Source organism: Grampus griseus, assembly GCF_964374135.1.
Source record: "Grampus griseus genome assembly, chromosome: 6".
In the NCBI taxonomy this organism is placed as follows: domain Eukaryota; kingdom Metazoa; phylum Chordata; class Mammalia; order Artiodactyla; family Delphinidae; genus Grampus; species Grampus griseus.
The window spans coordinates 41,908,717-41,932,687 of NC_139000.1; the positions used below are offsets into that span (position 1 = coordinate 41,908,717).

Here is a 23,971-nt window from a genome sequence, read left to right on the forward strand (position 1 = left end):
GTGCGCCCCCCGAGCCAGCGCCCGCGGCCGCCTCCCGCATCCGCCTCGCTCCTCCCGGCGGCTCGGGCCGCCAGCTCCCGCCGCACCCCCGGCCCACCTAGTGGCCCCTGCCCTGGCCGCGGCCCCCGCGGCGGTTCCCCGAGCTCATCCCGGACGCGCGCCCGGGCGGCGGGGGCTCGGCGGCCACCGCTGCCTCGGGGGAGCGAGGGCGGGAGGGTGTGTGTGCGCGCGTGTGAGCAGGGGGTGCCGGCGGGGCTGCAGCGGAGGCACTTTGGAAGAATGACTCTGGAGTCCATCATGGCGTGCTGCCTGAGCGAGGAGGCTAAGGAAGCCCGGCGGATCAACGACGAGATTGAGCGGCAGCTCCGCAGGGACAAGCGGGACGCCCGCCGGGAGCTCAAGCTGCTGCTGCTCGGTGAGTACAGCCGGAGCCGGCCGCCGCGGGCCCTCCCGCCGGACCTGCGCCCCCTACCCACCACCCTCAGCCCCCCGGGACCGTGGCCCCGGCCCCCGGCCGCCCGCGGCTCGCCCCTGCCCTCCCCGGGCGCGTCCCCGGCCCCTACCCGCACCCTCTTGGGCGCGCGCGCGCGTACACAGAGACGCGCGCGCGCGTAGAGGGGTCGGGGTTGCTCTGCTCAGGGCCTCGGCTTGTGCCTTTCGGTATCCCTAAGGGCTGTGCACTCGGGGGTGCGCATTTGTCTGCGGTGCTTCTGCAATTTGCTCAATGACACATTGCTTCGGGGAGAGGCGCGGGGGTGGGAAAGTGGGCAGGGGGGTTGAACTTCCAGTGTCGTGGCCGCGGCGCCCCGTGGGGTGGTGGAGTGGGGAGCTGTGCGTATGTGTGGCCCGAGGGTGGCGAGCGGAGCCACGTTGGGGGATGGCGTCCGGTGGGGTGGCCTGTGTGCATCCATTATCAGTGCTTTCCGGGGTCGGGAGCGAATGGTAGAAGCGGTGGGCTGACTCGCGACTGGGTTCTCCGAGGAGCGATGAGGAGGGAGCCGAGTGGTTGGCTCTCCGAAGAAAGCGGGCTTGTGTATTCGCGGGGCGGGGAGGCAAGCCCAAATGTGTCACACGAGTGCTGTTCTCTAACCACCAGACCACCAAAAGGAGGGACCCAGAAGAGTTTCTTAATGGTGACAGGCGTGTTTCTCCACCATTCCTTCCAGATAAAGATGAGGAATATGGGAGGGTTGTGCTGTATGGTTGTTGACAGCGATGGGTATCTTTTGTTTAATGAGGCAACCCAGATGTAGGCCTGAATTCACAATAGTTACCAGTACAGCCTCAATTACTCTCATGGAAGCAAATAGAAACCTTTTGTTTAAAGCGGACAGCATTTTAATATCTTTGGAATCTGGGCTAGAAGGAAAACGGGAAGTGAACAGCAAAAATTTCCCTTTAATCTCTACAAAATAACCCAACATTCTGTCTTAACATTAAGTTAGCAAGAAAATGCCATTTCTGAACTAGGAATTTTATTGATTATTATCTCTGAGAGAATGTTCAGAATCAACGTTCAGGCCAGCGCGACATAACTCTGAGCTATTGTGGTAGGAAGAACAAACAGCTTTGCAGTAACAGGCCTGAAAAATGTCTGCACTCGTGTTCTGGATATTTGCGTGTATGATGAATAGACTTCTCAGACATTTCTGGAAGAAAATATTGTCAATTCTGATTTGAGAAGCATGCATTTTCTTTCTTATCTTGAACTTTCCATCTCCTGGTTCGAGGAACCAATTGCCTTTGGGACTGAACTGCTTATGTACTGGGTCATTTACAAGAAGGAACAAAATCCAGTGATTACAAATAGTTACAAATGGTTAACTCACATGCCCTGCTTAATGTCTTCATTTTGAAACCAGATTAGGTAAATGTGCACATGTTTATAAAGAACAGAAGGCAAACCCTGGATAAGAGGGGTGGACTTCAGGGAATGAAGCCAGGGAAGGGGAAAACTGCAATTGGAAAAAGAAGATCTTTTTATTTTTTATTTTTTGTTCTCATTTTGAGCTACTTCTAATGGCTGAAAAGGTGTAGTTGAATGCTTTCTGAATTCTCAAGATTGAGAAGAAAATAGAGGGGGCAAGAGAAATGTATGGAGTTTAATGCATGATTAAGGGGAAAAGCGTGTGTTTTAGAGAGACTTAAGGATGTTTTTTTGTTTTCTTTTGCCCTGTGTACAGTCTTTATTTGTTTCTGTTTAGCTGTGAATAGGGCATTTGAGGTCTCTCAGGCCAACCCCATTGCCTGAAATGTGGCAGCTCTGGGTTCCTAGCAGCTGTGAGTTAGAGCTCAGGGGATTTGTCTGTCTGAGGGCCTAGGTTTGAATGTCTAGGAGGAGGACTTTGGGAGAAATGCCCGTAGATGGACACTTAATTACAGACTGGACTTAAGTAACATATTGTGCTTTTTTAAACAAACAAACAAACAAACATATTTTGCTTTAAAAAATGAACTGGGAGATAATTTTATGAGGAAAAAAATTAAAACAGTTTACTGCTAAAATGGTGGTGTGGAGAACTTTTTTTCTCCCCTTCTTATTAGATTTTCGAGTAGGATTAAATACAGCCCCACCCCAGCCCCTAAGTATGGCCTATTAGAAGTGGTAGAAAAATATGACATCAGTTTAACATCTACATTTATTAGCATTTTAAAACTATACAACTTTTTGTTAGAAACTCAATCCCTAGACATCATGTAAGATTTGCTACAGCTTCATGTTCTAGGTATGTTGCTTTTGTAACATAACTACTGCAGTACCTACACGATTTATATAGTCAGTGCCATATACTAATTGTAGATTTGTGTGTGTGCTTGTAATTTTTGAGTCCCGGAGAGAAGTGATGGTTGATTTGAACCAGGGAAGGTATTGGGGAGGGTTTCCTTCTGAGCAGTGCCTGATGATGTGCTGCTTTGATGCTGCTTTGCACTCAGTGTTCATTCATGTAAATGATGCCCATCAAAAGGTTTACCAGGATTTTTAACTACTTTATTTAAATTGAGGAATCACCCTTATATTTAAATGCAATTCAGTGTAAAATTATTTTCAAAGTAAATTGTAGTTCAACGTGTGACACCATTTTAATGGATTTATTTGGCAGGGGCCCCTTGCAAAATATAAAATTAATTAGTTAATTTTATACTACGGAGAAATTAGAAAGAGAAAATAGTGGTTACCTGCCTAGATGAAAGTATGGCAGTAAAATTTGGGCTGCCTTGATACCTATCCAGCAATTATGCCGATATGTTCCAAATTCTACAGTACTTATACATTTTGATATTTATTGTTTTTAAAAAACGAACCCAGAAACCTACTACCATAAAATAGCATATTAAATTCTGAATTCTTGTTTTCTTTATTCATTTTCTAAATTCATTTATATAGTGTTTATTTTCTTAGACACCTCAAAGAAAACTGTTTGTTTTCTACATAGATATGCAAAGAGAATATTTTAAGTTTTTATATACTTCCTAGATGTAATGCACATTGTTTCCTTTAATTAATACTTACAAATATTAACTAATTATTTGGTGGTACATAGGTCACACTATTTAATATAATGTGTCTTTAAGTCTGTATAAAACAAGTGGCCTTGAATGCCTGCTTCCAGTCAAGGATATTCATGTTGAAATTTTCAGTTCCTTGAAGACACATTTTTTTCCCCCCATTAACCTGTTCTTACTTTACATGTTTTAGAAATCTTTACTCTTCAGATCTTAGTCATCTGATAGAAAAATTTAGCAAACCTTTTTTTATTGATTGGATTCCACCTATTGAAGAGGCAAAGTTTAGGCCCGTTTTAGATGAAAGAATATATGTTCTTCCTCTTCTAACTGAATTACATATGTGATTGGAGATTTTCTTTCTATTCTAGACTGGAAGCTTCGGAGAGTAGGGACTGAGGACTGATTCTATATTGTTCACTATTAAATCCCAGCTTCTGGCACAATCTCTAATTCATAGAATGGTCTCAATAAGTATTTGTTGAGTAAGTAAACTTATTTGTAACCCTCCTAATAGAAATTGGGACCATAAAGCAATGAAGACATTATAGAGACATGGGGAAATGTAATGTTTTTATTCTGTGGCAGAGAAGATCATGATCTTTTAAAAAAATTATATGTAACTCTTTGAGCCAATTAAATACAAATGCATTCCAGGATAGGAAGTGTTAATGTAAGATGTTACATCACATATTGAACCATGTATTACAGTTCTGTGCTGGGTGCATTTGGGAATGATAACAGTCACACTTAAAATATGAAAGTTTACAGGAAAAAAAAAAGAAACCATACCATGTCTTGATTATTTTTTTTGTATAGAAGCTAGTTTAACCCTCTCATCTTTTTTGCCATATACTTTTCCCCATGATACACTCAACAGAGTGAATTTTTAAATTCTCTAGAGTACAGGTGGTGAGCGAACAGATTTTTACAATTTACCTATATATAGTTACGAGGAGAACCGCAACGATTAAATTTTAAGAATTGCAGAAAGAACGTTTTTAATTTGAGCGATGTACATTTGTACTGAAAACTGAACAGTTACAGAGCAGAAGACACCTGGAAGGCTGGAAGTGCTCTGACAGAGTTAGACTGTGTGGAGAGCTCATGCATGCAGGTCTCGGTAAAAGCACCCACCCCGTTACCCCTCTGTAGAGTTGCTAGGGGAAGGATGAGAATGTTGATGCCCGAATTAACCTAGAGGTTAGTGGCTCTCTAGGATGGCTCCTCAGAGCCGCAGAAGGAAAGCTTCCTTCTGAGCAGCCCTAATAACAGAAGCTCCCTGGAAATACCATAATACAGTGTTTATGAGGCTGCTTTAAGACCAGCTGGTTTTCTTTCTGCTACTTTTTTAGCTTTGCAAGTGTTGAATATGTTTCTAAATGTCAGGATTTGTTTGGATGTGTTTCCTTTTTTTCTTCATTTTATTTTTTTGGAAACAAAGTACTTATAGTTTGTATCTGAAGAGTGAAGTGGCAGCATCCCTCATAAAAACCAAAACTGTAGCTCTGACTATATAACAAGGCGTTCAGAGTAAGATTTTTGCATTGAACCACGTAGATTCATTGTCTAGATCTGCCATATAACTGTCAATCTCGTACTTGTACTTACGTATTGTTTCTTCTTATGGGAATTTTGGGCGCAAATTAAAACCCTACTGAACAGTGAAGTGATCCCGTATGTATCTGTTCACATATTTTTAGGTAGGCTTAGGAAAGAGAACCAGAAGAATAATTTAGTGGCCATTTTGTTTATTACAGATAAATTTTATAGCCTCTTTTTCATTAAAAAAAATCAAACAACCTAGCTGTACCTTATAAGAGATGGCTTATGTTCAATTTTCAGAGATGCCTATTAAATATAGTTATGATTTTTATTACAGATGAATTTTTAAGGACCTGAAACAGCTTCTGCAGTTGTGAGGCTGCGTGCTATGCTAAACTTAGCAGAAAAGAACACATTTTTCTTCATGATCCAGGCAAACTTACACTTGAAAAGAAATGAACGAGATTTGCCAAGGATGATATTGATTCCAGCATTCATATTAGTTTTTCTTTTAGGTTATTAGTTCTTTTGGTATTAATGGAACTGTGGATTGGGTGTTGTAGAGGAAAAATAGGGACCTCAAAGGGTACATCTTGCAAGAGAGAGAAGCCATTTTAAGAAGGTTAGGATTGCTTTCTCACTGAGAAGGTGGAAAGAATGTGTTTTCTCCAGACTCTCTCTTTTGGGTTGAGGGAAATACAAGTATTTGTAGCAGCAAATTTAAAGTCTAATTTTCTGGTTGAAGGGGAGGGTAGTGACATTTTTTTTCAAAGGGAAACTTTTAAGCAATGTTAAGATCTCTGCAGAATTAATCCTAGGGAAGTGTGAAATAGCAGTAGAAGGTAAAATGTGTGATTGTTGGTAATTAAATCTGTGGCAATAACTGACTACAGTAAACAGTGAATGTTTTCTCTTGTTCTGCCGAATGGAGTAACATTAAAGAAAGAGCTATTCTCAGACCCAAACTCTATTTTATGTGAACAGCTGTTACTAATAAAATTATAGGAAGTTGTTCAACAATCACCTATGATTTGTTACCTTACTGATATGTAAAAAACCTGTCTGATTTCTCATCTAACGTGTAGTAAAAAGGAAAAAAAGGACCTAAACATGCTGTTGCAAATGAGTTCATAAATCCTAGGTGGTCATGAATCTGGACTTTATTACAAACAAAATAAACATCCATATTGCAGTGTTGAGAACCAAAGACTGAATTTGCTAAGTAGCTTCTGGGGTTGACCTTTATACCTAGCCATAATTTCTGAAATCAGTGCAGAATATTTTGTTAAGAGCCTCATGTTTCAATTTTAAGAACAAAATTAGTATTATTTAAAAATAAAGTTATCAAGATATTTCAAATTCATTTATTCAGGAAACACTTGCCAGTTTTTGGAAAATAAATATTTCCTCTAAATTTTTTACCAGACATACCATAAGAAAGAACAGTTGTATATAGAATGCTGATCAAATGAACAAATATTAAGCACCTACTCTGTGTAAAATAATGTACGTGAGACACTCACTGTTTCTTATTTGCCAGCAGGAAAGACTACAAGCACTTTTCACAGTTCTGGTTGTTTTACAGTTGATGCCCTCAGCCTGACATGTCCTTCTGAGTATTATCCTTCCTGGTTTTGGCTTTTCTATTGGCTCTTAATACAAAGAAAAAGACAAAATAATCTGAAGGCCATTCTAGACGCTTTCCGGGGATTACACAACTGGGGAGAGCAGACGGTCTTGAGAACTTGAACTCCTGAGTGATATATATTATTTCCTTGGAGCAAGCATATCGTTTTTTGCCTTTAACTATGAGAAACTGTTAATGACCACTTGCCCTATGTTTCTAACTAAAGTGGAAGCTCCATGAGGGCAAAGATAGTGGCCGTTGTTTCTTTGTAGCTCAGCGAAGCACCTTGTCTTGCTCAGTTTACAATCATTCTGTTGTAACTGGGGACTCAGTAACTGGGGACTTGTGGGTGTAGGAGGCATCGCGGGGGCAGGGTGGGCAGCTGGGTTCCCAGAAGAAAGAGCAGTTGAAGGGAGTGAATTTAAATGTCTTGCTTTCTTCTAATGGGTATCATTGATTTGTTCTCCATTTACCACGCCTCTTTGTCATTTTGTGGGCCACTTGGGGCACAGTTAAAGAAATTCTGTTTTAAAGGCGAGGTCGTCTTTGTCTCCATGCCTGCTTCTCATTCATTGTCTCAGGAGAATGATTCAGTTGAACGTTCTCATAATTGTTTCGGGTTAAAAAGCCAATAGCAGTTTATCCAGCAGTTTGAATGGAAAACTGTTACACAAGTCCTTTGAAATTTGAAAATTCTACACACCTTTATTACAGGATTAATCTTAGATTGTGAGCAGTTTGACTGCTTTGGAAGCAAATAGCTGTTTCAGGGAAGTGTGTGATGGATTGTGGTGCAGTCAGGAACCAGAATGTTAGTAATGCCACGGTATTTCTGCAGTTTCACAGAAGGGAGCAATAATTGATCCACAAATTAAAGAAAAACAGCTAGAGTGAGACTTTTTGGCTCTATTACAGGAAGTGAATAGTGATGTTTAGAAACATATTCGTATTTCTGAGAGATGGCCTCATGTTTTTTCCCTTTGGAGAACTGAAATCATGAATTAATTGCCTCTTTCCAGAATTTGCCCCTCCCCCCCTTTTTCACTTAGTAAAAAAATCGAAGTAGAATTTTTCTTTTGCTTCTTTTTTTACATTTTAAAAACTTTTTTCATCTTTTTCAGTTTTAGTGTTTGTTTTTTACCTTTCCATTTGGGGAAGAGGCTGTGGGGTGACGGGTGGCGTTTTCCACCTATTTCCTGGTGACTGCAGCTGACCAGTGGTTTCTAGAGAGAAACGCTCCAGTGTCTCATCCACCCGTTGTTCAGTCTTCCAGCTTTTTGCTGCAGGTCCCCCACCCCGCAAAAAAAGACCCTTCTGTGGAATCCTACCCACCCGTTTATTCTCTCTCACAGCTTCCTTAACCAAATGCTAGGAGGGGTTCCTTAGATTCTCTGGTGTGTGCATTTCTTTAAGATTTAGGGAACTTCCAAGTTGGTTCTTCTTTCAAACATCATGTGGTGGTGAGCTGGTGAGAGGGGAAGTTGGGTGCTTGAATGCATTAAAAGAAAGACACTTGAGAGTGTGCTTTGAGGAGGTGATTAACTTTCTATAGTAACACCCTGGTCTGCAAAACAGAATACATTGTAATCAAACAAAATGTAAAATTCTCCTTTTCCAGAGGATGGGGACTTGAGATTGGTGCATGGTTACCGGCAGAAAGCTAGCGAGCCTGTGCTGGGTAATCTATCACAGGGCACTGGGTTTCAAAATAGGATGCAGTGCGTGTACTAGAAAGGGAGAAGGTGCTGTGCGCCTGTGTTGGGCAATAGCGCATCTTCCTCATTTGATGATTTGAACATCCTCACCCCACTTAACTTGAGAGCTTTAAAGCATCTCTTTCTAATTGTGTTTCTATCCCAGATAGTCAGGGAGGGTGGCATTAGCAGCAGCTTTTGCTTGCTTTATACCCAGTCAGTCTGAGAGGGTTCTTTGGTTAGTTTATTTTTTAAGGTAAAGACACAATGATACGTTCTTGCCACGAGAATTGATATTTTAGGAACTGCACCTTTCAGAACTCCCTCATTATATTACAGGTTCTTTCCGCAGATGGCAAATGCAATTTTCTTCTTGTCCTAAAGAGCTGACCCATTTCCTGTGACTTGTTCTAATAATACAGGATGACTTTAATTCTTGTTCCTGGTTTGCCCTTAAAAGAATGGCAGGGTACTTGTTAAGAGTTTAAGTCTCTTTTCTCTCTAACTCTTGTGATATATTTTTGGAAATCAGTAGATCATGCAAAAACAACAGCACACTGGCTGTGTGAGAGTTTGAGCAGGCTGGGACATACTCCTGTGGCTCTGCATGTTGGTGTAGCTGTGAGTATCTTTTCTAAAGCCTGTAACGGAAAGGCAGTCGGGTACTCCTGCCCTGCCTCCTGCGACTAACCCACGGGTGTTTCGCTCCTTTGTTCCTTTACTATTTCTATAGAAACCCGTAGAATGAAGAGACTGGACCAAATCTAAAGGGCTGTCTGAACTTTGAAACTTCCTCTGCAACGTTGCCATCTCAGCCAGTTTCCAGCCGCTGTCAGCCCTGGACAAGGGGCCTGAGCCTCAGCCTCTCCAGGAGTGATGGGCTACGTTGGGGGGCTCGGCCAGGTCTCGTGGGCTCCTCCTGGCCGCCCTCGCTCTCCGCTCTTTCCCCCGCAGGCAGGCGGCTCGGAGAGCGCTGGGCGAGAGCCCTGAGGAGCGTGAGCAAGTGTGCCCAGAGCCGCCCCGCCTGCCGCCCGGCACGCGGCTGATAGTCTCACTGCCTTCGCGGGGGAATGGTATCAGAAGCCTCCTGTCATATCAGCGTGGGTCTCTTGCTTCCTGCGGGAAGGACGACATCCTAGGAGACACGGAGGTGGAGCCTACGAGGCGCAGTGTTCCTCAGCTGCCCTGCGCAGGCCTGGGTGTGTGTTCTTAGTCTCCCCCAGGCAGCTGCCTTTGACTCACCCCTCCTCCTTCTTATTCTTCTTCATTGGGCCTTAAGCAGTGCTTTTCACTAGCCTGCGAGCTGCTCAAGCGCATTTCTGCCCTTTTCAGGGAGAGCAGGTCGGCCCTTTGAGCCTGGGCACGGCGAGTGCCTCACACACCTTGGTGGAGCACTTTGGGGGCTGCTTTGTATTTGGAGCCAGTCCGTCCCTTTTCCATGGCCTTCCAGGAAAGATTTGGAATTAACCCTTAGATGGACCACTTGTGTCCATTTCTTCTTCCATTACTATGCTCATTTTTTTTCCCTTGGGGCTTTAACTTTTTAAATTAATTAATTTATTTATTGGCTGTGTTGGGTCTTCGTTGCTGCGCGCGGGCTTTCTCTAGTTGCGGCGAGCGGGGGCTACTCTTTGTTGCGGTGCGTGGGCTTCTCATTGCGGTGGCTTCTCTTGCTGCGGAGCATGGGCTCCAGGCACGTGGGCTCTGTCGTTGTGGCTCACGGGCTTAGTTGCTCCGTGACATGTGGGATCTTCCTGGACCAGGGATCGAACCCATGTCCCCTGCATTGGCAAGCAGATTCTTAACCACTGCGCCACCAGGGAAGTCCCAGGGTTTTAACTGAAACCAGAAGAACAGATTAAGGGTGGACACATTCATAATATGAAGTAAGGAGTTTTCATACTTGATTGTTCTAAAAAACATTTATAATATATACATATAAATTGCTGTGACCTAGGAACGGCCCTTAGTTGTCATGACCATGGTCGGAGAAATTTTAAGAAAGCAGCTTCCTGTGTCCCTTGTCTGCATTCTGGAGAAAGGGCTCTATGACCACAGAAGGAACAGCTAGACTTTCATCCTGGCTCTGGAGAAACATTGTTACAGAGCCCAGTTCCACTGGAAGTGCCAGGCAGGCGTTTGGCGTTCCTTGACCCCTACTTTCCTTCTGGCCCATGGCCTTCTCATTATCTTATCAGCTCCAGGCTGGCTTACCTTGATTTCAGATTTGGAGTTGGACAGGTGCAGGGGAAAAGGAGAACAGTTGCAGGTGACAGAGGGTGATGGGGGATCTTGAGGGGCTTGGCAGGGCACAGCGTGTTGCTCCTTGTAGGGGTGGTGCACCGTGTGTTCCCTAAGCTCTGGAGGGAAGGAAGGAGAGCAGAGGAGAGGTGCCCTGTGCTGTGCGTTGACTTGGCCGCATTGATCAGGAAGAGCCCAGCCAATGCAGCTTCCTCTTGGCAGCTCCACTGCCCAACCCGGTTCTTCATCGTTGTCACATCTACCGTGCCCTTCCTCTCCCAGATGCTGGGTTGGGAGGTGAGCATGTGTAGAAGACTGGGTTTTATGGGAGGCGTTTTTGTTGCATGCACTCTATGGGTCCTCCCAGAGGTGGTTAGATAGCCTAAAGCACAGAGCTCAAGGCAAGCTGTGTCCTGAGGAAAACCATTCACACTTTAAAAAGAAAATTGACAACCATGCTCTTCCAGGTGTCCCCCCCCTCCACCCCGTTAGCTGTTTAAGGTGATAGAAATGCATCTATTACTGTATTGAGAACTCTGCTAATCTGGTGATGGGTTATTAGGATGTCTCTTGCCCAGGAAATCTCCTTTTATGTGGCATGCTTCTCCTACAGTAGAGTGCCTTCTCAGTTGCCCGAGCCAGTGAGTAGATAAATGGTATCATGAGATATTCTTGCCAAGGGGATTCTTACTCAGGTGGAGCCATGTAATATAGAAGTTGTTTGTAATTTTTAGCTGAAAAATGCACCTGTGTGTTGGTTGTGTTCTCTTAGGAGCTGTTCACATTCTGGGCTATAACATTCGAGGTCCCCGGAGCAGATTATTCAAGGTCCCTAAAGCCTATTTACGACCAGCATTCAAATGGGCTTCATTTGTCCATGATAGAATTAAGAGGACTTCTTGATTCAAAATGTAGGCAAATATATTTTGAATACTTTGAATAATTTTGAATAATTTGAGAGCAGAGCTAATGAGTGCTGAAACAAAAGATACTTGAAATCAGCCTCTATTTTTATTACCAGTCACTTCCTGGTGTATTAGGAACTAATGAATTACCATAGTACTGGCTCCTCTTGGAGCCAAACTTGGACCAGACATGGATTCTAGAGATGGAAGGGCCTTGATGGGTTCAAGGACTAATGATGGGTTCAAGGACTAATGAATGGCTCCTCTTGGAGCCAAACTTGGACCAGACATGGATTCTAGAGATGGAAGGGCCTTGATGGGTTCAAGGACTAATGAATGGGATGTCCTCCGAACATCCTGGTATCTCCTGTTACGTGTTGGGTCACCATCTAAGATGTTATCTGAAGCATATTAGAAATGACTAAAAAATTTGGGGCAGATGTCAACTCTTGTAATGAGGAGTCCCATAAGTTTCCCATCTTCTGGTTGGAGAAGATACCTGTATGTTGCTTCATCAGTTTAAGAAAAATAATTTGTATTTCCCCATCCATACAATTCTTGACAAAGGATTCCATTTTAATGGCGGAAATCATGACTTCATTAATATTTCTTTAGGGAAATCTTGACTCCTAATATATTTTCATCAGAGTCACCAGATAGGTCCTTTGAGAAACACATTTTCTGTAGTCCTTTCCGCTCCAGACCATGCTTATTATGGGAAGAGGGATTCTTGTCTAGGGTTTTTCTAAATCCCTAGGGTCTGTCTGTGAATTGCTACTCAATTACAATGTATCCTTCCCAGAATTCATTAATGCATTGTGCATCCCTAGTACTGAATCACAAGGTCACACGATGATTTGTCTTGTTAAAAATATTCTTTCTTTGTATTATATATCTTCAAGCAGTATGCTACTGCCTGAACTTAGATTGTTTTTTATTCTCTTTTTGGAATCAAATAAAGAAGAACACTTGAGATATGTATCCTCTGATGGTATGGTTGCTTTCTAAAATAGTTTAAAAAGTGTAGTAATGAGACAGACTGTTGTACTGAATAGACAAAGCTTGAGTCAAGAAGTGTTTATTTTCTTCCACTTAAGAATTTTCTTACATTGTTAAGAAATACATTATATTGTTTTCATGGCCTTTGAAATGACAGCCCATGTTAATAATATTATTTTTTGTTTTATTTTTCAGTGATTTTGTAATTTTATGAATAATGCAGTTTTTTAGACAACATATGAAAAAAAATGTTTGAAAATGTATCCATAAGTTTATCCAGGATGTACCGATCTAAGAAACGTGATTTTTTTGTTTATTCCTTTCTAGTCTGCTTTCTTTTTATGTTTCTTGCATGGATGTAATCATACTGTACAATTTAACATTATGTTGTAAGCATTTTCTATGTGGTTATATAAGCTTAATATTTGGAATTATATAATATTCTGTTAGAGGAGATATATTAATTTGCTTGCTTTTTTTTTTTTGGCATTTAGCTTTCTCCCAGTGTTGCCATTTTCTTTTCTTTTTTTTGAATTTTATTTTTTTATATAGCAGGTTCTAATTAGTTATCTATTTTATACATATTAGTGTATATATGTTCCATTTTCAGAATAATGCTGTGATGAAGTTCTTGGCATAGATAGCAATTTTTTTTAAAACACACTCACACACTTTTGTTAGATGAAGTGTTACTTCTAAGTTAGAGGATATGAAAAATTTTATAGCTCTTGATTACACACAACCTAAACATATTCTGAAATGATTGTATACAGTTTGCAACATTGTATTATTATAAGATTATCAGTAAATTAGTAGGCAAAAAAGGTACATAATTAAAACATTTGCACTTATTTGATCACTAGTAAGAATGACCATTTTCCCATATGTTTGTTTCTAGTTGAATTTCGTATTTTGTAAGTTGTCTCTTCATTTCCTTTGCCTATTAGTGAGCTCCGAACACACAGATGAAATTAGCCTTTTTCATATTTACTTCAAATAACTTAACCCTCGTCTGTTGTTTTTCTTTTTCTTTGTTTTGTATTATTTAATACAGAAGTTTTTAATTACTTTGAAGCCAAATCTGTTGATCTTTTGCTGTTCTTTTTTAAAATAATCTTAATTCGGTTTAGATACTCCCTGAAAGCCAGATTTACTGTTCCTGTCATGGGTGAAACTAGAGTGAATGTAATGTTTACACATCACTGTTGTGTGATTCTTTTTCTTTCAAAGTGAAAATAAAATGCATACACATATAAATTCACACTATCCCAGATTATACAACATAAGCTGTTCTGTATGTAATTGGCTTTTCTCATCCAGTAATATGTAATGGATATCTTGCCATGTAATATAAATCCTTTGCATCACAGCTATGGCTTTTTAGTGTTGCAGTGTATTTTTTGGTCATTGTTCCAGTGTATTAGGAATCATAACAGTGATGTGCTGCAGCTAGCTTGCACCTGCTCATAAAAGCCGGCTCTGTACATTTCTTCTCAACTCAGCATTCACTGAGTTCATTTTGGTAGCTTGAAATTAGCCATGATGGGAGTACTCATGCTGCAGAAATTGGCTGATATTACGAATACGAGCTCCCCCCACCCCCGCCCCTGCAGAACTAGTTGTTAAAGATTTGCCAGCACACTACCATTTATATATACCTGACCCTGTTGATATGTATCTCGTTTGAGTCCGTTAAATTTCTTTAATCATCAGTGCTCTAGAAAATACTGTAGGGGATCGATCTTTGTACATTTATATATTCAGATAAGTTCCTCAGAGTTGGATCATCAGCCCAATGATAGCCTTATTTAAAATTTTGATACACATCACCACCCTGACTTTCAGAAAGGTGGTATTGGTTTATTTCCCACCTCTAGCTTATGTAGTAACTGTTTTGGCACATTTTAGTATCATTAGAATTTTGGTAATCTGATGGGCTATAAAAGAAAAACCTTGTGTTTATTTGCATTGTATTGAATTAATTTCTATTATAAAGTCTTCATCTTCTTTTCTAAACTGCCTATTTACAAAAATAACAAATGCCTCAATTTATTATTTAGTTTAGGTTTCAGGTTTACTTTAGGTTTAGTTAGTTTTTTAGATCACTTTTAGTTTCAACTTTAATGACTGAGGTATTTCTAGAAAATTGACCTTTTTATCTATGGAAGAATGGAGTGTCCTAGGATGAACATCTCCAAGGGAAGAAGAAAAAATAGAACTGATAAGGTTATATGACATGTTTAGCTACGTGCAAAATTGTACTGCAACACAAAAGCTTTTACTTGTAATGAAGTCCAGTTTATATATTTTTTCTTTTGTTGCTTATGTTTTTGGTGTCACATGTAAGAAACTGTTGCTAAATCCAAGGTCACATAGATTTACCTCCATGTTTTCTTCTAAGAGTTGTGTAGTTTTAGGTTTTACATTTAGGTCTTTGATCCACGTTAAGTTGATTTTTGTATATGGTGTGAAGTAGGGTTCCGATTTCATTCGTTTGCAAGTGGATATGTAGTTGTTGCAGCGCCATTTGTTGAAAAGACATTCATTTTCCTTTGTGTGGTCTTGGTACCCTTGTTATTTTATTTTTTCCTTATCTTTATTACTTTCTTGCAATTTGTCTAGGTTTATTTAGTTGTACTATAAAAATTTTCTTGAAATAAAATTCTTAGATTATTTATTTTAACATTTTCTTGATTTAAATGAGAAGTGTTTAAAACTTTGAATTTTTCAACTTGTTACTACCTAGTGTTCATATCATTCTTTTACAGACACTATAAAATTATGATTTTTATTTTTATCTTTGAACCAGGATTGTTTAAGACAGTTTAAAATTTTCCAAGTGGTTGTGATTTTTTCCAACCTTTGTTATTCCTTGTCTTACATCATTTTGATAGGAGAATGTGGTCTGTATTGTTTTTACTTTTTGGAATTTATTGTAGCCCAATATATAGTCAGTTTTTTTCCTATGGATACATAAAATATATACATGTATATATAATAAAAGAAACAGGTTGTTATTTAATTTTACTGCTTATATTTGGCTTCATTTCTCCATTCTTTTCCTTGTGTGATTTGTTCAAGTTTCTTGTCGGCAACACTGATTTGGCAGTGCTTGGCATATAAATGTCAAACGGCAATAAGTAGGTTTTGAATGACTGAGTGCCTGCTGTACGTATTTGATGTTCTGATTTCATTTCTAAGTTCTTCAATATTATTTTTTCTCCTTATTTCCCCTTTTAGCTCTGACAATTTCTTTCTACCTTATTTTATTTTTTTAATATCCTATTTCAAACAGTCCACGTTTCCTGAAATTTTCTTGATAATACAGAGCAGCTACACTCTATTTTTTTCTTCTGTTTCCTAGAGTATATCTTCCAGAGTGTTCTCTTCATTTTCCTTCTGCATGTTCTGTGCCTTGTCTTCATTGTTTCTTAAGAATGCTCCGAATTTTGTCTGGCCCCACTGTTTGTCCAAAAATAGTGTGGGTGGAATCTCATTGACTTCCTTCCCTATTTGTCTTGGGTCTGTGTGTGTCTTTCTCTTAGCACTTAAGCTGGTGGGCTGGGCGATGATAGTATATATTCTATTTTTAGCCATTCAGTTGTTGGAGTAGAGTGGTGGTAAGGCTCTGTGGCGGTGGGCAGCTTCAGACTGTGGGCTTTGACTCTTCTTAATTTTGTCGTATTTTACAACCAGTTCCATTTTTCTTTTCTGTTTGCATGTGCCAGCCATTTTGATGAGAAATTGTTCTCATTTGGTGAGAAATGATGCTTTGCTGTTTGTGGGATTTTCGTTCTGTGCACCTGTTGGGTATATTTCTCTGTATTCTTAGACCACTTTGCACAGCAGACCCGCTTTCCACCCTCAGCACTGCCAGGTCAGAGGGAGACACTGGGATTCCCTTGGCTGTACAGTGTCTCTTTAGCCCCTCTTCTGCTAGTAGAAGTGAGTTCCAGCAGGATGTTACTTATTCCTCCAAGTTGGGGGATACCAGGAAGTCTTTCAGGACCTTGGATACTAGCTTCCCTCAGCACTGCACTATTTTACCAGCAGAAGAGCTATGCAGGTTCTCTCTCTTTGATCTGTTTGCATTGCTTCTGGTTGATAAGTCCTTTGCTATTATTAGCGAAGATGAGGTCTCCTCTCTACTTTTTTTCTTTTTGTACATTTTGAGGGATAGAAAGGAAGTTGCTTTTTGGAGCACTTTGCCTTCTTTCCAGGAAGTGTGCTTTATGAGTCTTGATGACTGTAATTAACACACGTGAAGTCTTTCATAGAGAGTTATAATTATAGCATCTTTTATATGCTTTGAAGTCCAAGCTTGCAGCCCGTGCTTCAGTCACCGCTGTAACATCCCCCAATTTATTGTTATTTTGTTCCCCTCTATGTTCAGTGGTAGGAACATCATCCCCTAAGAGGAATTAATTCTCTTTGGTCATCTGTGTTGCTTAGAAAATGTTTGTATACTGAGCTGAAACCTATCCTGAAACTGGTTTCAGGTCCATCCCTTGGGGACACTGGGACTCTGGAATCCCCCGGAACACATCTACTTTTCCAAATAATCGGAGTTATCCTCATGACACTCCTGGAGTTTGCTTTCTTTGTGTTTAACTGAGTTCTATCATTTCTCATAAGGCAGGAATAACATGTGAGGGTGGAATCCACATTTGTTTTCTAGTTGTTTTCTTCTTTAAAAAAAAAAAACAAACCAAAATGGAAGCTAACACTGGAGATATGTTTTTATGAAGTCAGAGGAGGTAATATTTCTGTATCTTTTCCTGAACTGAGATACATGTGACTTCAGAAATCTTTGCCTTTTATCTAAACAAATCATCCCAAGAAATGTAGGAGTTTTACGTACAGAGAGCTTCTGTAACTTTCCTCTGCCAGTACCTTGATGCCTCTTATTTATTTTTTTCAGTACAGTACTACATTGCTAGCCCTGTTTTTGACCTGTGGTATTCTGTGATCTGCATACAGTCCTCTGCATTTTTGCATTTATTATATATTTGCATAAGGTTTTCTTTTTTTCCCCCCAACTGCTGAGAGTACTTATTCCTATTGAATTTCATCCTGGTTCTGTTGGGAATGTCTTTCCAAGGTCAAGATCATTTCAGCTTTTTTTCCGACTTCTAGTATTTCTAATCCTTCCCAGTTCATCCTCGGAGGAAAGTAGATGAACTCATCACAATTAAGATTTATTAAGAATTATATTAAGACAAGTGTTTTTGTTAATACTGTCAATAAAGACATGGAAGGTATTAGATTTCAGATCAGATCCCCACAGTCCATCACTCAATATGAATCTACAGTTGATTTGGTTATTAACTACTTTGTTGTTTACATACGTAATAGAACCCAAAATATACTATTTGAATTTGACCTCAGTGTTTAATTTGTGTTGGTATGAAAGGGAATAGAGAAATCAAGAAAGGTACATCTGCTCTTTCTTGCTAGACTGTTGCCTGGTCTCCTAACATAGAAGGCAGTCAGGTTGCCCTGCTTCAGTGGAACTCACACTTCCTGGCCTTTGGGTGAGTGGGTGGGGTGGGGTGTGTAAGGTGGTAGCACCCCTGACACAGCACATGGTGACTGGTCAGTTTTAATCTCTCCTTACATCCTGAAGTTTAGGTTACCAACAAGTTTATAAAGGGCATGATCGTTAAGGAGCGAAGGAGCATTTTCTTATTCCTTGTCCTCTTTGGGTTCTAATTTCCATGTAGAGGAAAAGGAATATTTTTGGAGAAACAGATTTCATTTGGTACCTATTTTCCTTACAGCCAAATTGGTTTAACTGCTCTTTTTCTCCCCATAAGGCAAGTCGTTCTTAAAGACAGAAAGACAACTTACAATTCTGTGTACTTTATTTTATAGAATTTGACATCATGCTCACATTTTTAGCAACTGCATTAAATTTTCTCATTTAGGAAATTCGGTGGTTGAGTGGAAGTTGTTTTATTCAGTGTGGGTGTGTATGTGTTTGTGTGTGTGTGTGTGTGTGTGTGTGTGTGTGTGTGTGTAAACTCAGTCCCTCCAGTTGGATGGTGGTGGTCATGGTGGGAGAGAAGTTGATAGTAAATTATTGTTTCTTTAGCAAAAAATGGAGAAGGGATCTTGTCCTCCCTGACCCCCGTCTCTCTCTTTTCAAAAAATATTTATATATTTATTTACTTATTTGGTTGCACAGGTCTTAGTTGTGGCACGTGGGCTCCTTAGTTGTGGCACGCGAATGCAGCATGCGTGTGGGATCTAGTTCCCTGACCAGAGATCGAACCCAGGCCCCCTGCATTGGGAGCACGGAGTCTTAGCCACTGTGCCACCAGGGAAGTTCCCCCCGCCCATGTCTCTTAATTGAGTCTGGCCTGTGCCCATGTGGCTGTCGACCACAGGTAGAAGGCTCTTCTTCACAGTGGGTGGATATTGATTTCTGGACAGTGGGCAGCCCAGGATATTGCCTTTTTCTAGAACTTTTAACCGAAAAGTGGACTGTATGACAATTTGAGGACATCACCTTTAGAGGGACAGTCTTTCTTCCTGCCCGTGTGTATATATGCTGCTCAAACACACCTTAATGTTGTTGTTTCAATTCTTACCTTGGAAAAATGGGCTTATTCCTCGTAAACAGTGCTATCAGGAGTAAGCTTATTTCTTTGTTAATTTGGTAATTTACCAGAACGTATTCTGTTCTAGCCCTGATTGTTATAGCTTGTTGAAAGGCCTGATGTCATTTTTGTTTCCTTCTCCCTTACCCATGAGGATTATTCTAAAAAAAAAAAATTTGGCCTTTATACCAGTGTTTTAAAAGTGTTCTGTACCTGGCTTTACAACAGGGCTCACTGTCCTAATTCCAGTTACAGTTAACAAGATATTATATGCCTTTCAGGAGATGTCAGCCTTGGAAGCCAAACCTGAGTTTTAAAAATACGCTGTGTATGGGTGCATTATGGCTAGGTTCCAAGATGTGTGGAATCTCACAAGGTAAGGATTGCTCGTGGAAGTAATCCTGATTTACTGAAGTGCTCTTTTAGGAGCTGCCCTTGTTGTAAGTGTGCTTTCTCGTACAATTTTAATGATCAGTATTCCTTTTAAGAAAAAAAATGTGGTTGTGCTGACATTTACTTTGAGCAAATGAAGTATAGTTCATATCTGTTGAAGTTGAAATTAATAATGCATGACCACACAAGTGCTTTTTCCAATCCTTTTTGTGTGTCCTTGCATGTAAACTCTTAGAACTCATGGTAAATCAGATGCTGCAGAGTATGTTTGATTTTTTTTTTCCCTGTCTTCCCTATTTTCCAGTGGGTGGCTTGCCTGAGCAAGGGAATGCAGTGAATAAATTTATCAGCATCAGAATCTGTATTTATACAATAATTTTATTTCTTTTATTAAAAATTAAATATTTTGGTGTAAAGGTTTTCATTTTTACAGGTGTCCTTTGTTTGCCAAAAAAAAAAAAAAAATCATCTTTTAGATAGCTCCTTACTGTGTTTTCAAGTCTTCTTTTCCAGCTGAAAAGAGAAAGATAAAGGGCAAATATTAGTACTCATTCTTGTATTGCATGTTTTTTCCTTTACAGTTATTCCTTTCCTCTTAGTCCCTGGGTGATGAATAGGTTATCTTGGAACCGTAAAGACTTAGCTTCTGTATCAGTGCTTTTTAGGTACACATGCCATCTGGCCTCTGAGTATGAACTCAGTCCTGACTGTGGGACGGGGAGAATCTGCACTGGTGAAATGCTCTAGCAAAGCCAAACAATCCAGGTTGCAGAGAATGCTTGGCTTCGCTCTCACTTACAGGAGGAATAACATCACACACAGTGCTAAACCTCACTAGCAGGAAACTGAAATTTACTCCTGGCAGGCCAAGAAGCACATCCAGTCACCTCATGTGATCTTTTACCCCATCCAGGCAAGGCCGTAGCTCTGAGGTTAAGAAAATTGTGCGTTGCGTTGCAGTATCTTCTCCTTGTGAGTTAGAGGGGAAGCCTCAAACCTGCCTTTGTTACTTTACAGAGTTTTAAGTTAGCACACATTTGTAAACATCTCAACTTCCATCATCACTTTGCAGTAAATTTACAAAAGGCATATTTCAGGAGACCTTCAGATAAGCATTTTTTTCTGAAAGCATGTTAAAACCAAAGGGGAAAAGCACTATCCCAGGTTAAATGATGCTTAAGAATGTTTTAGTCCTAAGATTTCAGCTTATTTTTATTGTTATTTTTTTGGCAGTACTAATTAGACACACGCTGAGAACAGGGGAAAAGAAGCAATAGTAGGTTTACTCCTTAGTGTCTGGTAGAGTTTTTTCCTCTAAGATATTTTTGTGTTAAACAACACTTTTCTTGGTGGGGGACCGGTTCCATATTTCAGTGGAAGAAGACGGTCCTAATGAATTGGGATCTTGTGGGACAGGGGCTATATATTTCTTTTTTACACACATAATTGCAGTCAGATGGAAATGTGTAATTACATTTCTTATTAATACACACATAATGAATTTGTTTTATATCCTACTACTTCCTGAAGTTAGGCAATAGGTTAAAAGAAATGTATGCAGGTAGAACTGGCATATCTACCTATATCCTTGTATTTCACATACCCAACCTCCCCAAGTTCCCCCCAAATACCTACGTATGATAGTTTGCCTCTGGTAAGTAGCCAGAGCTTTAAATCAGTAGCAGGATTAGAACTCAAGCTCCAAGAATGTGTCGTGACCCTGTGCAGGAAAGAGTTAACATAACAGGTCTGGCTGCTGTCCTTTGAAAGAACAAGATTGGCCCTTGGCTGGCATCTGCAAACTTGGATTTCCAGAGAGTTCCCACCACTCTCAGAACTCGTTAGAGTGGCTCACGGTGCCTGAACTGTTTGTACGAACAATGTGGTTTATGTTGAACACCTGCTTTTCCTTTTGGGAGTCTGGAATTTCGGGAGGTGCTAGGCAGACGGTGCCTACGTGGCTGACCCTCCGATAAAAACTCTGGACTCCTAGGCCCAGGCGAGCTCCCCTGGTGGACGGCATTTCCCAGTCTCGTCACTGCTCGGTGCTGGGGGATTAAGTGCATCCTGCGTGATTCCTCTGGGAAAGGACGCTCTGAAGCCTGGGCCTGGCTTCTTTTAAACTTCACTCCATGCGCCTTCTCCCCTTTGCTGATCTTGCTTTGTTGTAATAAATCACAGCCATGAGTACGACTGTGCTGAGTCCTGCGAGTCCACCAACTGAGCCATCAGACCTGGGGTTGGTCTTGGGAACCCTAACACAGACCCCGTCATCAACTCCTGAGGGTCCCAGCTTGGTGAACGTGGGTGCTCGCACCGCAGCCTGGCCTGCGGACCAGGGGCTGCCCCGAGGGGAATGATGTTTGTGTCAGCTCCCTGAAAGCAACAAATCACCATCCCAATACATGCGCAGTGATAGTATTATTAGTTTCCTTCTTCCGTAATACATTTCGCTCTCTGCCGTTGACATTATTATGTACACATAGAATACTCATTCATCTACCCTTCAGATAGTATTAGGCCTCTTTCTCCAAACTGGACCAGACAGATCCCCACTTCCCCAGCGGGCTGGGCCTGCAAGAGTGACAGATGATGGAAGATAATGTAGACACGAACTGCCCACCCTCCCTGCATTTTCACATTGCTCTCAGGTGACTTTTCAGCTGTATTGACTGTGGTCCTCTGCTGTTCAAACCATTAATTACTTCCCATTAGTTGCAAAATAAAGGCCGGATCTTCATCTGTCAGTCAGGTTCATCTGATCCTATCCCTCCTTCCTAGCCTTATTTTTTCCTGCTTGCCTTCATGCATCCGACACTCTGACTAAACTCTTGGGCATTAACACTTTTCCTTCCCTTCTCCGTCTTCACATCTTTGTCATTATCCTCTCTTCGCCCCCCTACACTCTCCCCCTCCCCTCAGGATGCCTTTTTCCCCCCTCCTTTTCTGCGTGTGCAAAGCCCATCTCAACTGCTACTCCTTCCTCAACAGCTCTGATCTCTGCGCTAGTCGGAGTCTCTTTTGAACTCTCATGACGTTTTATCTTTGCCGTGTGTCTGTATTTATTGGGTGTGTGCAGGAAGCATTGGTGGTGAAGGGGAGAAGTGAGGTAGCTGAGGGAAGGCAGCCAGTAAAGGTGCTTTTTATTAAACCAGCCACCACGGAGGGCAGTTGGAGCTCAAGCCCGGGGAGAAGCTCTGGTTGATGGTGTGGAGCAGGGCTTCTCACAGTTTCATATGCATGAGGCTCACCTGGGGCCTTGTTACAAAGCAGAGGCAGACCCTTCTCTGGAGCGAGGCCTGAGAATCTGCATTTCTCGCAAGCTCCTGAATGGTGGTGATGCTGCTGGCATGGGTCTGTAGACCCCATTCTGGAGAACAGTGATGCTGTAAAGTTGTCCCACCTGAAGAGTGCCAGAGCTGGGATGTTTATATACCAACTCTGGTGGTCATTAGGTGGGGGTCTCCTGCTACCTTTGGCCTGTCCCTGACTTGGAGAGAAAGCCCTCAGGCACAGAGGGTGCAGATACCTGCAGTTGGAAGTCTGCTTTGGGTGGTTCAAACAAAGTGTGCTCTGTCTTGTAATTATGGTTATTTGTGCCTTTCTTGTCCTCCATGCCAGACTCTCAGATCCCTGAAGGTAGGACCTGTAATTCATCTGCTTTCCTAGCAGCATCCAGCACACGTTATGATTTCTGTATTTGCACAGTGAACGAGTGGATTGCTGCTGCTCTCCACTTCGGTCAGGTATTACAGTGCAGTTTACGGTCTAGTCCAGTGAAAACTCTAGTTTTACCTTCCTAATCTCAGAGTCTAAGATAAAGATCTACCAGAAAGAGAGCCTCCTTTGTGGGCCTAGATCTCTGAAGGTAACAGTGGCCTGGTCCTTGTGGGTCAGGATTAATAGGTACGAGAGAGGAGAGTGCCCTGAAAGAAAGCAAAAATTACCCTTTCAAGACTTCGAAAACAATTTTAAGATGAAAACAGCAGGTGGCTCAAGAAAATAATTCTTGTGAGAAGCTTTGGGGTAGCTGGTGCTACCTCATCTAATTTTCCCTGTTGAAGGCACTTTTCTTTTTATTCTCTCAGGGATTTCTGTTCATTTGTTTTCTATGTTGCTTCATATTTGGATGGATTTCCTATATGAGGGACAAAAATTTGGTTTTCTTATCATAAAGGTTAAATCAAATAAATTTCCTCTAAATTATTAAAGCCCTTTTTCTGTTGAAAATCCTTTCCCAAATTTCATTTTTCCAGTGACACATAAAACCCAGCATTTAAAAAACTTTCTATGAGGGCTTCCCTGGTGGCGCAGTGGTTGAGAGTCCGCCTGCCGATGCAGGGGACACGGGTTCGTGCCCCGGTCCTGGAAGATCCCACATGCCACGGAGCGGCTGCCCCCGTGAGCCATGGCCGCTGAGCCTGCGTGTCCGGAGCCTGTTGCTCCGCAACGGGAGAGGCC

At 41.3% G+C, this 23,971-nt stretch overlaps 1 protein-coding gene across 1 annotated transcript in view; it reads left to right on the top strand.

Annotated features, from left to right (window-relative positions):
• Positions 1-228: 228 nt before the first annotated feature.
• Positions 229-23,971, top strand: part of LOC309823695 (guanine nucleotide-binding protein G(q) subunit alpha) — a 291,379-nt gene continuing 267,636 nt past the window's right edge. The window contains exon 1 of the mRNA XM_082656228.1: positions 229-415. Coding sequence (XP_082512354.1) covers positions 280-415 — 136 coding nt within the window. The 5' untranslated portion in view covers positions 229-279. The remainder of the gene's footprint in view (positions 416-23,971) is intronic.